The sequence below is a fragment of the Diplotaxodon limnothrissa genome, linkage group LG13 (assembly GCF_057381915.1).
Source record: "Diplotaxodon limnothrissa isolate DT_005_m linkage group LG13, D_limnothrissa_male_GT1.1, whole genome shotgun sequence".
NCBI lineage: Eukaryota > Metazoa > Chordata > Actinopteri > Cichliformes > Cichlidae > Diplotaxodon > Diplotaxodon limnothrissa.
Window position 1 is genome coordinate 21,063,180 of NC_140608.1, and position 15,662 is coordinate 21,078,841.

A 15,662-nucleotide genomic window follows, 5' to 3' on the forward strand; every position below is an offset into this window, starting at 1 on the left:
GATTAAAGCTGCTTTTACAATTTGTGACACCCTGGCGGGAGAGAAAAGAAGGTGAAGAAAGAAACTCCTGTTTGACGGTCTTTTGTTTGATGAAGGTTGTCTCAGCTCAGCACATACCAAACTCATTTGTCTGATTTCCTAGTCAGACTGGGAGGAGGAAAAGAAGCAGGAGGCAAAAGAGGTGTAGATTTTCATGAGGATTCCTTGGCTGCGGCGAAGCACTCCATTTATGGCTCTGATTAATTGCTTTTCATATAAATCATTGGTACAGGCCTGGGGCATTGCTCTCTACTTCGAGGTGTGTGAGACAGGAGTGTGCACAATTAAGGGAAAGAACAAGGTTAGTGAACTTTATTATGGACTCAGTGACTCTGACAGAAACACACAAATCTGTGTGCATGCAGTTGTGTGGCCTCAAAAGAGTGAGTGATGCTGTATCATTGATGGGCTGGGGATGATAATAGTTCTGCAGAGTATTGTGTAATTGTATGTCAGGCCCTGTGGAGATATGTGTTTATTTAGTTTAGATGATTGAAGCTGCATAATAGTTTACACTGGGGCAGCTTGTTATTCAAATGAGGTTGAGTAATTGTCCTCTCCTGCTTGTTAAAGTTTGGGTTCACTGGGAATGCTGTGCTGTAGTAGATTGCTTTCGTATAAACAGTGACCTCTGCACATTCATTAACAAACACAGTGCAAAACAACAGATTAAAATGACTCAGAGCCTTTTCTCACTTGTACAGTTTACATTTTGTTGAGGTTCTCCCTCGTCGTCGTCACATTATTACTGGACGCACCTCTTAGTTTGTCCACTCATCTCCTTGTTTAGTTTTTGTTTTTCATCTTGATCTACCCATTTATATTTCTTTCCCTGACTTTCTGCTTCTCTCTGGCTTCAGACATTCTCTCTCAGAGCTGGGCCCCTCCATGCTGGCACCCAGACTGCTCCCCCCACCAGCTCCGCTGCAGTCAACGTCTCAAAACATTAAATACCATCCTTTTGCTTCATCTGCACCTAATTTTCTTTCGCCCCTCCCTTTCTCCCTCCTAACGCCTCTCATTTTTCACACCTCAGATTGCAGCCAAGTCTGTCTGCTGAAGTTTCTATGCGTCCCCCCCCCCTTCCTCACTATTTTATTTTCTTTTTTCTCCCTGATCCCTCATCTCTCTGTTTCCAAATGAGCCTTTCAGAGATTGTCAGTCATCTGCATCACCTCCTTTCTGCCTGGACATGCAAGCACGGAAAGGAGTGAAGGATGGAGGGATGGTGACAGATTGGTTTGTGTGGGAAGTTTTAAGCAGCTACAATGGAGGGAGCAGGCTCTGAAAAGAGGGTGACTTAACCTGAAAAGATTTATTTTCGGCTGAAACGTCTTATTCAGGCCTACCTGGCAATATGCCGAGCAAAAGTATATACATATATATATACAGACAAACCTTATCGCATGACTTTCTTGCCATTTACACTATCACTTCCTGTGGCCTCTTTAGGCCACTTAGTGAGCTAAGAGCCACTCAGGAGCATGGATTTGTTGTAGGCCATTTCACTTCCTGTTATTAGATTGGTGGTAACGCTCTCAAGAATCTACATAGCAGGGAGCCATTACTGGATTCTAGTATCTGCTTATAGATAAAGATATGGATAATGTGAGCAAGCTGATGCAAAAGACAGAAAACGAAGGACGAGCCAAGGAAGCTGCAAGGGTATCTATGCATTACATGGCCTTCTAGTCAACCTGGGAAGAGAGAAAATATGAGGGAGGATAATGAAAGTCAGTGGTGAACTCAGTATTCACATTCAGTTCAATTTATTAAAAAAAAGAAGAAAAGAAGCTGACAGATAGAAAAGCAAAGCCCAGTTTGCCATCACCTCGCTTCTTTATTATTTCTCTCCACCGTCCAGACCACTAATAGCTGTGTCCTTTCGTACTCTTCATCGTTTCTCCTTTTCAGGGGAAGAACTGAGGAATTGTCTTTGTGCCATGACCAGGCTCTGCGTCTCATTTTGCTCAGACAGTTCTCTCTTTTTTAAGGTCTACAGCAAAGGCTGGATTTATCATTTACAATTATAAACACAAAAAGTAGACCTGTGTAAATCAAGTTCACTTTATTTCTATTGCAAAGACACACACTGACACACAAAAACAGTTGTTTCTGTTCCTTAAATATGAGCTTCTGGTTTCTGGGTGCAGAAGGCTTAAGTGGGGAAATATGTGCATATCGTTGTGTTTCCGCTGTTAGCCAGGTGTGTGTTCTGCACGTAGAGGTGTGTGTCAATGCGGTGTTGAAGGAGTCTATAGAGGTGTGGCAGAGTGTGAGAGTGTCAAGCTAGCTGTGCTGACAGTTGCAGGAGGCTGTAGGTTGTTGGGATGTGGCCGACGATTGCGTGCATCCACTGCAGCTCCGGATGCAGAGCATTCCACCTTCATCTGTCTGTTAGCAGGAGCACTTGGAGCAGGCTGAAGGCTTTTGCTTCATTGTGAATTCCTTTATTTTTTCCCCTCCTTACAACTTGGTTGACTTTTGGAGTGATTGTATGATTTTTAGAGATACATTTTTGCTATGGGATGGCCATAGACGAGGACCCCGCTTTAGTTGGAAAATACAACTGTCTTTGTATTCCACAGATTCTTCTGTTTTTCATTTTCAAAGCCATAAAACAAACTAGTTCTTTCACATAGCGTCCTATCTTGCATGTGAAAGCAGCCAGTGTATTTTTCATACATGTGCAATGCCAGATGGTTCGTGGTCAGTTTGTATAACAGTATGCTCCAGCGATGCTATTTCCTTTGTCTTACTTATTCCGATGTTTTGATGACAACAGTGTTTTTTAAATCATTTAGAACATTTTGACCTTCTTGTGTTTAAAAATTGCATTCCTGAAATCCTGGACTCTTTGTCCTACGGTTTAATGTCACATAAACTGTAAATATTGGTGTGGGTGTTGAGGCAATGCACCGGGCCTTTTGCAGGCCTTGTTTACAGATCTTTCTCTGCAGTTTGTATTTGTTTGGAGCCATGTGATGGAACACAGTTCCCTGATAATGGCGTCTCTTTCTGTTCATTCAACCCCTCGCTCATTTTTTCCCCCCTCTTTGCTTTGCAGCTGTTTTTGTTAAGCTTAGTTTTCTTTCCATCCAAAATGTTTGGTCAGATACAGACTCGTACCCATTTCACAAGCACACATTACAGTGCTGACGTGTTTACATTTCCTGCTAAACGTGCAGACAGTGTAACACTCATGACATGGAGACACACAGCTCAAACAAAGACCCTTAACAGAGAGGGGTTTGATCCAGGTCTCAACCCTCATCTTGACCCTGGGGTCAGTTTACAACTTGTCAAACCTTTTGATTCTAAAGGGTCACTAACACTAGAGTAGAAAGGCTTTTACCAGGCTTGCAGCATATTTGTAAGTATTTAGTTGATAAATGTTAGAAAATGGTTTTAAACAACAAAGAACCAAACTGATGTCCTCAAGTTAATCATTTACTACATAATGAATATATGGCAATTTAAACAGCAGTTTTAATGTTTTTTCTTTTCTCTTTCTTTTACCAGGGGCAGTACCGGCCTTCTGACCTCCTGTGCCCAGAAACCTATGTCTGGGTATCGATAGAGCGATGCATCCCCCTTCTTGACAACTCCCGCTACGCTCGTTTAAACCAGGATCCTGATTTAGGTACTACTGCACAAAACTACTGCTCGACTGATGGCATCACATGGATTTAATGTATGAAACTACATCATTTTTTTTAAAACATGCAATTCCATAAACACAGCACTGTAGAAAAGTCTTACGCCACCCAACATGACTTTATATCTTGCTTCCAAGTAGTCTTGAGCAATAGTTTTCTTTGGAAAATGGTTACTTTTTTACTCATTTTCAGTCCAGTCCTTGTACTTGACCATTTTATTTATTTATTTATTTTGAACACTGACCTGTGAATCATTTAAGCATAAAACAGGCTCCAGACTCCTCAAACACAATCCTGGTCTTGTGTAGACAAATTGGCAAAGAAGACATTTTAAATTGTCCATTCAGAAACTTTCTCACTAACAGCCTGCTGTAATTTGTTCCCATTTCTTTAATAATAATCTGTAAAAAATTCCTAACATATCATTGTTTGACAGGCTTAAAATAGTATTTTTGCACCAACACTGTGATGACCTGTGTGTCCTTGAAAAATTTGAGGAAACTGGACAAGTTGACACTTTTTTTTTTGGTCTCTAACCTAAGAATGATATAAAGCAGAATCTGACAGTCATGTTCTTATAAAATATGGAAAAAAAATCCAGCAAAGACCTGACGCAGGAGAAACACAGCAGTGTTGGAGATTTTTCTCAAAACTGATGGAATTATGGGCACAAAAAAGTACCAAAAGCCATCTGATTGGTAAGAGATTCAATTTTTTCCAGCATTACAATGATCCTAAACACACTGCCACTGCAGTAAAAGCATACCTGGAAATTAAAACAGAAAATTGAACACAATCATGAATTGGCCTCCCCAGGATTATTGAAAATTACTGAAACAGTAAAAACTGAATTCAATTTAATAGAATTTGTACAAATTAAAGAGGCGTTTGCAGATCCTACGGTTTTCTCATTCCTCATCATCATTTGGTATGGCCAGAGCAGACTTGTATGCAGTGCATATATAAACCTATGTATACGTACCACTGATACACTCACTACATGATTGACTGTTTTGTTTTTCCCCCTCTTCGGTTTAATTTTAAAATGTTGGCATACTTAAAGCAGTTCCAAGAACATGACTGGTTGAAGGTACAGAGAGCCAGCCATGTCCTGTTTACTGTGGCCCATTAATCTGCATCACCAAACAGGCACCAGACAGAAAAGAGCCACCGATCAACAGTAATAGGAGATGTGAGCGGACATGAATTTGATTGTCAGATAGATGGAGACTGATACATGGAGGGGAAAGAGAGTGAGTAATAGAAGAATAGATGGAGGGAGAGATGGGGGACATGTGATAAAAATATTTTTACAACGAAGGCAATTGAAATGATGGTGGCTGTATGCTCGCACCCAGAGAGAGAAAAGTGTAATAAAATGGAAGATGGATTGATAGAGAGTTGGAATGAGAAGGAGCGGTATATGAATGTTAAACAACAGACGTGGGGGTTTGTTGTAGTGACCTCATACTTGGAGAAGAAAACCAACACAATTGATGAAGGAATCTCAGTCCGGATCAGATTGTGTGATGAGGAAAAGTTTCCAAGCAGATAGTTCACACTCTGTAAAGAAAGTTAATCGAAACACATTTCTTAAGGAAATGAGGATTTACTTGCTAGCGTTGGTCGTTCAGTTATATAGTGAAAACAACACGCTCGGGATAAATAAGAGTATTTAAATGTCAATTAAAATGTTAAATGACAATGTCTAGACAGGTCATTTATAACACTGCAATTAACATCTTAGCCAGCGGTTGATCTGACCTTTCGTTTTGTTCCCAGTAGTCCTCGGCCTTGCACAAATTACTGAGGACAAAATCAAGGTCTTGGCATTACCATTATTCACAGTGAGCAGTTTATGTTTGTGTGTCTGTGGTTCTTGTGGTGCCTGGATTCCTGCGTGGACTGTTGATCTTGGACAGGACTGGGCATTATTTCAGGCCTAGCTGTCCAAACACAGTGTCATTACATTTCAGTGCTAGCTGTCTTGCTGGTTCACTCTCAGGTCTGGTGCCAAGCTTTGTGACTGAACTGTAAAAAGCCAGACTAACAGTAGTGTGGAGGGTGCTGTCCGCTTTAGAAATACATCCAAGTGGCGAATAAGTCAGCAGGTCAACCTATTTTGTCATTGTCACTTCAGCAGTATGTCACACAGTTGAGGTTTGTGGCCCAGTTCTTTGGCTAGTTCTTGTTGTGTGATTAGATTTTTGGACACAAATAAAGACATGCTGCAAATAGTTTCTAAGTGTTGGGAAAGTCTTCACTGTTCATTTAGGAATCTGCTGTGGCAATTTATGGCAGCTGCTGGGCCACAAAACTAAAATATTTGTGCGTATGTCAGTGATTGTGACATGTACTCTGCTCTGATTGATTCATCTGCTTTCACACAAAGCAAGACTGATTACCAAACTATGTTTGTCTAGTGTGATGGTTGAGCAGTCAACTGTCAATAACAGGGTTCAGTGCACAGCCTCTTATTTATATACTGGGAATTAGGGCTGGGCCATATTATACCGTTCACGGTAATACCGGTATAATGTTAGGCAACGATAGGAAAATGAAATATCGCGATAGAATGGGAGTAAAACGCGCATGCGCAGTGCCTTTGTTTTCATACGCACATGGCCGATTGTTGAGTGAAACAGATGAACCAGAATTGGTTTGTAAAAATGGTGCAACTTCCGTGATGTGGAACTGGTTTGGTGTTTGTCCGTCAGATACACGACAAAGCACATTTTTTTTGCAGAACATGCAAGCAGCCGTTGTTATTGTCGTATTTGTCGGACTAAGATGCTCTTAAATCTGGGAGTAATCTGGGTCCTAAACTCCGTATGCTTCAGGTCAAACAACACTGCAGCGTCACTTAGAGTTAAAAACTGTCTAAATTCTTTCATCTTTAATAAAACGATCAGCATTGCTGCTTTACCAGGTGTAACTATAAAGTTTAACTTCCAGGCATCCATGAAAACAAAAGTTATTACATTTAACGGAGTTAGAAGTTAGCAGGAAGCTAGCGGAAGTTAGCTCGCTAGTTTCGCTAGTTACCTAAGCATGATATTGCATGTTCTGACTGAGAGATTTCTGAAAAAAATCAAACGTACAGCTCTGCTATCACTTCCAACATAAATGAAGACAGGAAACTAAACAGCAGTGACGTTTGTAGGGTTACTGAAGTTGGGCTAGCTAGTATATAATGATGTGCTACGTGATCGCTAGCGACACAGCTATATTAGCATAACATAAACAGTGAAGCTGGAGGACGAACACTAACACTTTTCCACTTATAAAAGTTAACGTGAAGGTTCTTCATGGTTAGAGACAAATGCAATCGCATGGCAGGATGCTGTAAACGGACCAAACTTCAGTCAGGAGAACAACTGAGATAATCCATCCACAATACGAGGTTAGTCATTAATATACTGCAACAACATGGGAATAGAGCAGCTGCCAGAGAATTCAACATTAATGAAACAATGGCACAGAAGTGGAGGAAGCAAGAAGAATGAGTTTAATAAAGTTTGATTTATCTGACTGCTTTGTTTCGCTTAATGTGCCTTATAATCCCGTGCACCTTATGGTCCGAAAAATGCATACTGCACACTGCAGTTTAATGTTGCAAAGCACCTATTTTTACTTCAGTGGATATTATACATGGTTGTGCTCAGGATATGTCAGCCCATTTCTACTGGAAATGCCTTTTGGTTAAACTTTCAGCAAGGAATTTGCATTTGCACTGTTACATTTTTATAAAGCTTTAATGTACATAAAAACCAGCTTCTTGTTTAAGTGAAAATAAATGGAAGGTTGTCTTTTTGCGCTAGTAATGTTGTGGAGTTGTATTTTGTCTCGCATCAATTATATCGTCGGTTATATCATTATCGCAAATTTTCAAATATATATCGTGATAAATATTTTTGGCCATATCGCCCTGCTCTACTGGGAATACTGAATTTGTCTCCATCAACACTGGTGTCACATTCTGCCAAAAATAAACATGTATAGTAATATAATTACTCTGATCAATTCAAAGAAATTTGACTTTAGCCTATTCACATGGAGATCTGTTTGCCATTACAACTCTCCTTCACTTTATTTACTGTTAGTGTGGTTTAACAATGAGGTCAGTTCCTCTCGATGATGGCAAACTAACACCAACTAAGCACTAACTTGATGTTATTGCCCCAGCCATCTTTATTAAGGATCTGTTATGCTTTTTTTCCAATACCATTATATTATACTCGTTCACTACTATACAGTAATCTTGTCTTTAAAGCAAACCCGCCTATAAGCCGCCTCTCCTGTGGTTGGTTGCTGCTTGGAGACAGAATGTTTGAACTGACATCACACGGAGACTTGAGTAGAAAAAACTAAAACAGAGTACGTGGAGCAATCAGCTCTTTCACCATAGGGACTGTTTGCATCACACATGCTGACCTCATTATTTTAAGCTTAACAGTATAAAGACAGAAATAAGGAAAATCGTAGTAAGTCCACTTTAAGAATGCGGTCAAAACATCCTGTCTGTAAATGGGAAGGTTAGGATAATCATGTATTACATTTACTATTAAACCAATAATAATAGTATTATAATAATAGTATACTATTATTATACTTATGAAGTGCTTTTTTTCTCTAACTGGGCGACCCGCTCTACCTCCTGAGCAACAGCCAACCAATACACAGACGTCCCAGGCATTTACTTTTTTAATTATTTTGATCTTTTTACTTATTTTATTATTACTATCATTATTATTAATACATTTGCTGTCCTATCACCACCACCATACTGCTACCCATAACCATTAGACAAACGACCGAATCCTGAATTATATAAACTGTTAATCAGGTATAGCTCTTTAAATCTTACTGATGAAGTTAAAGAAAGATTTAATTTTCTTTTTTAAATAATTTTTAAACATAGATGAATTAAAATGGAATATTTGTGAAACAAGCATGGCAAATATTAAGATTATTTTCAGAAAAAAAAGTTAGAACAACAGATAGTAAAAATAATGTGTTGCTCGCTTGTTGAGAAGAATGTGCTGGTAGTTGGTTAAAATCATGTTGCTTGATTTATTTCCATACCTTTAAAGAGTCGGTGGAGAAGTCTAAAAATCAAGTCTCACCAAAATAATAATCATACTCAGTGTAACCTCTCTATATAGCTTGAAAGCCAGAACCTTAACCTCCGGCCCCCAGACAAAGGTCACTGTTAGTGTGCTGGATATGTGTTTAGACTGTAAAATGTGACCAGGTTACAGTGCTGTACTAATGAGGTGTGTAAAGACAGCTAATCTAAAGTTTACACAGCTCTCTTCACATCAGACTCACACTGATGCCTGTTGCTGACATCTTGAGGGCCCTGGGACCTGGGGCAGGTTGGCTCTTAAAATGTATGTACACACACACATACACAGAAGCTCACTGTGTGCAGCACATATCTGTGTCTCACACACTCATAATCCGTGTTTGCCTAACAGCGGGAGTAGTAGGGGCATTGGCCGCTAAGCAGTATAAATATTTGCCAAAATACGTGACCCAAGTAGTCACCCCTTGAACTGTAAGTGCGCCTGGCAGCCACTAACCCACATGCACAAAGTTACACATTGCATACACAAACCCAACGTTGTGATAAGTAAAGTGCCAGCTGGTATTTCACAATGTACTGTTCTCTCTCTCTCTCTTTTTGTTTTTTTTTTACCTTTCGTTACATCTCTGACGCACACATTCACAGCTTTGCATCAAACTGATAGTCTCTGTGCTTTCAGTGCAACGAAGTGAAGCTAAAACATTAGCTAGAGGCGTGCATTCTAGCCTGATGGTAGCCAGCCATTACCCCCAAGTCTCTTGTGATTTACATGATATTTCTAGCTTATGCCACACGTTCATATCTTGTCTCACTGTCATGGCCACTTTGCTCTGTTCTTAGGCAGGCTTTCTGCTCCTTAGCCTGACTAATGCACGTTTCCATTCAGGTTAAAGCCTTTTTTTTTCCAGCAATACAGGAATTTCTCTTCCCGGAAGCCCTTCTTTTGGTGCTTTAAAAGAATATTTAAGTCTTTTCATTAGTAATAATAATAATGGTAATATCCTTTATAATGGAAAGATATCCTATTGTCGCTTCGGTTCCTGCGATGGACAAAAATTCATGGTCACCGGCAGGGATGCAGGGTCAGCTGCTAACACAGGGGCTTGAACCCAGGTCTTACAGTCAAAGAGCAGTCTTCTCAGCACACTACAACACCCTTCTGGCCCTTTCCTTTTCAACCTTTAGATCTTCAACATTGGGTCAGAAGACGTGGTCATAACCTGATGGCCTGCCTTTGACCAGCATCCGGTGTTAAGCAAGTGTTTCGAAAGTTTGAGATGGATGGGAAGAGAGAGAAGCGTGGCGGGGTGTCAAGGCCCGTAGCCTCAGCCTTGACCCTCGCACTCCCTTATCCGACCCTCATCACTCCTCTTCCCCCTGACATTTGAACTCCAGCCCGAAGGAGCTGTGACCTCAGAGTGGCGTGTCACTGAACGTCCGGTTGGCCTGACAGGAACAGGGTCTGGAGCCACTCAGAGAGAAGAGACACTGATGCAGCCAGAAGTGAGTGAAGAAGAAAAGGAAAGTTGTTTATGTGAGGAGCGGATGTTTGGATTGCCTTGAGTAAGAGAGAAAGATCTCTGCTCAGTATTACTGTTTCACTTAATAGGCCATCTTCAAGCTTCATGCTTCTCTCCATGTTTTCCTGTTTAATGTAAACTCGTCAGTATCTTCACGAGGCGACACTGTTGGACAAGTGTAACTTTGTAATAACTGCAGTGTAAGTGGACTGTCACCGTGATGAAGAACATGAGGAGGCGGCGTGTCGTGAATGGCCCGAAGGAAGCCGAAGAAGCATCAGATGTTTAAATCTTTTCACTTTGATTCCATTGGGACACAATAATCCTTCACGGCCCAAAATGTTGTTCGTGAGGAAGTTGCATAACATGTTTACATCTTTTTAAAATCAATTTTGCCACCCGCTGTGTTAAAACCTAGAGCTGGTATCCTTTATTTATAAGTTAGTGTCAGCCTTCCTTCAATTATGTGACTCAGCAGTTTCTCGAGAAGGGTGGAAAAGACAGTAGTTGGGGCATTACTGAGCAGGGAAACGAGGCTAATAAATAAAACATGAATCAACTGTGTGGAAAATTCTAGCTGAAGTATGAGAATATCTAAATGGTGAAAAAGCCTCGGGGCTTTATGCTTCTAACAGCTCTCTTCTTTCCCTTGGCTTGTTTTTCAGGTAGTTTGTGTGCAAGTTAGATGCCAAAGTTGTAGATAGATTGACATTTGGATCTCTGTACGCCACCACAATGGACTGAAGTTAGGCAGTTGAACTGAGAGGCACTTCAGTCAAGAAATGGTCCAAAATTCCTCCACATTGTTTTGGACGCTACTCGAGCAACTACAGGAAACATCTGATGGACGTAGTTGCTGTTAAGAGGTTCTACAAAATACAGAAACAATCTGGTAACTTAACATATTCATTTTACATTAATTATAAATAACAGGATTATATTTAATACTTGGATGCAATTCATTTGGTTCAGGTCTAGAAGATGGTCAAATGGACATCACTAAGTAGGCCTTTACTGCAGGTGCCTTCAGTTGATGCTTGTTCGCGCGTCTTACGGCAGGTTTTCTTTCCCCCGATGCCCTGTCCATGCAGCTTTGCATGGACATACCCAGAAACTATTTTAAAGATCGTCAAACATTTTATTCTTATATAATGACGTGTCAAAATTCATTAAGGGTGCTAGGGAGGTCATCAGATGTCATCTTTATGGGTGAAAGAGTTCAGATTCAAAATTCTACAAATGTTCCATTTCTTTGCCTCGCTTTCGATTGATTGATTGAATGTGAGCATATGGTCTTCATGTTTTGTTTTATTTTATTTTTTCCTTAAACATTTTGGTTTTGCTTCTCTGACCAGTAGATTCCTTCCTTTTTTATCTGGAATCCACCAAATGGGTCTGTAGGCCCGTTTTGTTTTTCAGCCCTAATGAAGGCCTCCCTCACTCTACAAGTCATTAGACCACATGTTGAACATTAGCCAGAACAGCCACAGAATGCAAATACAGCACTTAGAAACAACTCTAGACATATTATTACCTTGATTTGACCCGAAAGAAATAACAACAGTCCACACCTGGCCTTGAAACCGCTTATCAATGAATTGTTCGATTACTTACGAGCCTGTATAAACAGACGGAGAATTTAATCAAATGATTTTAATTCCTAAACAGTTAATGTGGTATTTTTTGCTACGTATTTGTGATTTTCACTTATTGTTTATCCATCTGAAGTTATGCGAATATTTAAAATGTCCCACTGGTGAGTCTTTTTGCTTGAATCTTAGACTTTTCCTTTGAATCTGCTCTGCCGATTAAGCCATCATCTGTCTTGGCAGCGGTTTAGGCCTGAAACATTGTAACAGATTACTGCAGCTGAGGTTGACTCGTATTGCTCTCAACAAGTCTATCATGTCTAAACACATCCGAGGTCCAGTTACAGTGCTTTTTGAGTTTCCTTTTTTGTAAATGTAAGATTTCTTTTATAGAAAAGACTCACTTTGCATTTTTTTTCTCCCTGTTGTTTTTCCAGTTGTTGATGTGATCAGGTTGTATTTGGCTGTATTGCAAATATTTTAGAAATTAGTCAGAGATATGTGTGCTCGCATCTTCTTCACCAGCTGCTCAGCTGTGAGCCACATGGATGATGTCAGTGGAGTGATTAATTGTGAAGCCCTTAGTTCTCTTAATACGACATCTACTTAGGCCTTTTTGACTGATGTGCCTGACAGGAGAGTGCGCTTCACTCTGCTACCTGCTCCAGAGTTGTTTTTTCTTTTTCCTTTTTTCTCTAGGTTTCCAGGTCAGGATTGCTTCAAGCAGGACACTTTTAATGGATCAGTTGTTATATGCAGAGTATTTAGGGGAGATATGCATTTCAGAAGACAAAATAAGCATTTTGCAATTGTTTAACTAGTAGACTACATGGTGTGATAATGGACTAAGAAGATAAATAAAAGCATTTAAGAGTCCTACTTGTATGACTGCAACATTTATTGGGTAGTTTCTGACACAAGAGACTTGTAGATGTTCCAGTGCATTTAAAAAAAAAAAAAAAAAGTCATTTTCTGACTGAAATGGGAAGTTTATGAGTGAGGCTGAGGTAGAGTCATACCTCTGTACAGTATATTTGGCTTTGCTTTGCTCAGTATGTACTCCCTGCTGTGCTTGGCTCAGTGTCTCACTCCTGGAGGCGGCAGGTTTAGTGTCAGTGAGGGTCAGTGTATTTCAACCCTTTTTTTCCCACATCTGACTCTCCAGAGAATCATTCTTAGCTTCTGCACACATACACTTTAGAGATTAGTAGTGTTTTACTGGTCCATCAGAGCTGTAAAAACACTGCTGGCAGTGTATGACACAGGACCTAATGAGATGCTGAGTTTGGCAAGCCAGCAGGGAGCAAGGCCCTGTAAACAAGGCCTGCTAACTAGCCTGCTCACGCACCACTTTGACCCCAGGTTTAGGGCACAGAGGAATTAAAACTGAAGGAGGGGGGGGGGGATGTTTTCTGCTCCTCCAACACTTTCTCGGAATAATGGTGAATTTCTGCCAAGACACTCAGAGGTTAACTCAAACGAGCGAGGGAAAATAAGGACATTGTTTATAGTGCTTGATGTGTCTACACTGGTCCTCATTATGTTCTCATATGTGCCTGTTTTCGTCTAGGAGATGCTCGGGTCGTGAGGGATTTGGGCAGAGCTCTGGTGCTATACAGACGGACTGTCATGCCCTATGCAGCCTACTCCCGCAAACGCAAGGGCTCCAGCGACGAGATGGAGGTGCAGCAGTACGCCAGCTTGGTTGGCCAGGACTGTGCTGAAAGGATTTTGCTTTATCGCTCGTAAACACAACACATCATATTACCTTTGAATAAACGTAAATACATACTCCCTCGGCTGTTTCTGTATGTCGCTGTTTATGAAAGTGCTTTCTGACGCCTATCCACGTAGTCTCACCGTGCTTACCCTCCTGTATATGCTGACCATGCAGCAGCCGATGGCAATCTACTGCATGTATGGCCTCATTCACTTATTCATTTATGAGTTCTATTTTTTTTAATCTGTCAACACCACTGTTCTGGGTTCATTCTTTTTTGTGTGCACCATTTTGATTTACTACATGGACAAGTTCATTAAATGGATTTTTTTTGTAGGAAACTATTTGGAATATATTCAGTGTATTTGCAGTACAGCAGAGAACAGAAAAGAATGTGTTTTTCTTTTATTTTCAAAAAACGTTTCCAAAATTTCAACAAAAAAATTCAAAAGTTCCTAATTTGCTGTAACTTTTTTAACAGTTTAATGGTGCATATGGTCAATGAGAAGAAACTCAATTAGAAAATAGCAGGCAGCAGAGTAACTGCAGCTACACTGCTGCCTTTCTCTCTTATGTCACCGTGGGATGCAACCATCTCGATTGATAAAACAAACTCAGTTTAAGCTCAACTTGTAATAAATTTGCTTTACATCTGCTATAGCTGAGGTACAGCAACTGGTGCAATACAAACACACACAAAAAAACAGGTCTAGACATAAACAGATGAGCCAAAGAAAAATTTATAGTGAACAGATTGACTAATGCAATCATATTCATGTACCCTTACGCCCCTATCGCATATCCTCCCTTTGACTTTTTTTCTTTCTTTTTGGCACCTCTCTTAATTGTGTATGCTTCAGTGCTGATCTGAAAGAGTGTTTGACTGCACCCGGGTTCGTATCAACATCGCCACTGACACTCACCAAGCATGCTTTTTTGTTTTTGTTTTTGTTTTTTTGAATGCCTGGTGATTAAAAATTTTTCTTTTATTATTATTGGTATTATTATTTGCATAAACTGCGTCCCAAAAAAATTCACCTCAGCATTGTAAAGATTTTATCACTTGAGTTCATGCTTGAGGTCAAGCAAACAAGACATTGTTTTCAATACTTTTGATTTTAAGTGTTGCTTTTCTTTTCCTTTGAATATTGACTGTTATTTTTGATGAAGTTGAATAAAGGAGTTACAGCCTCCCTGATTGGACTTGATGGCTTTTCTTTGCATGCAAATTATGCAACACAATGCCGATTCCACTGGCTGAGAGATTTTTGGAAACATGTCAGTAACGTGTTGAGTCGTTCAAGTCTCTTTCTAAACTGTGTTAATTTTCACACATACAGTAGTTCATGTGTGAAAGCTTATATCTCCTGAAAAGCACATGCATACCCAGAGATAAGCGCTTCAGTTGGACTTCAATTAGGCAAAGCAACAGGTGTTGGATACATGAGCTGGCAGAACGCAGATGTACATGGCTTCTTACCGCAAAAGGTTTTCGCAGCAGTTTGACTCGTGGCCTGACCTGATAGCAGCCAGGGATCTCGTCTCACAGCAAAGCACGTGTTGTCGTCTGTGCTGTAAACACAGGAATCTTAACTTGATGCCATGGCACGACAGGTTTATGAATCTCACTTAGTTGGCAAGATCTGCTGAATGTAAGGCAGGAAAGTTGTGCAGTAAGAGAATCTGCAGATCTTCCTACAATCTTAATACAAGGCTTTAATGTGAGGATAACCAAGTAGTGTGTGTGCTACCCCCATAATCCAGATAGGTAACTATCCTCCTTGTTCTAGATACTCTCCTAGAGTCACATAATCACTCAAATGAGTGAAACTTGTAACCTTAGCCCGTAAGTGTCAGCTTGACCCTGCCGTGGAGCTGTGTGCACGATGCAGCTCTGCTCTCTGGTGTGGCCCGACACGGCCCACATTCAGCCAGCCCACTTGTCTGCACCCAATCTTGAGAAAACGATGTAGAGAGTCAGTCTCTCCAGTTTAAACTCAGCCTGGGTTTAAGAGCAGCCTGTGTCCTAAGGAATTAAACCAGATT

The 15,662-nt window shown here is 40.4% G+C and overlaps 1 protein-coding gene across 4 annotated transcripts in view; it reads left to right on the forward strand.

Moving 5' to 3' along the window:
- Nucleotides 1-13,927, forward strand: part of ate1 (arginyltransferase 1) — a 52,829-nt gene extending 38,902 nt beyond the window's left edge. For all 4 annotated transcript variants that reach the window (XM_085369486.1, XM_085369483.1, XM_085369484.1 and 1 more), the window contains 2 exons: nt 3,562-3,682; nt 13,467-13,927. In XM_085369486.1, the coding sequence (XP_085225612.1) occupies nt 3,562-3,682; nt 13,467-13,645 (300 nt within the window). In that variant the 3' untranslated portion in view covers nt 13,646-13,927. The remainder of the gene's footprint in view (nt 1-3,561; nt 3,683-13,466) is intronic.
- Nucleotides 13,928-15,662: the final 1,735 nt, after the last annotated feature.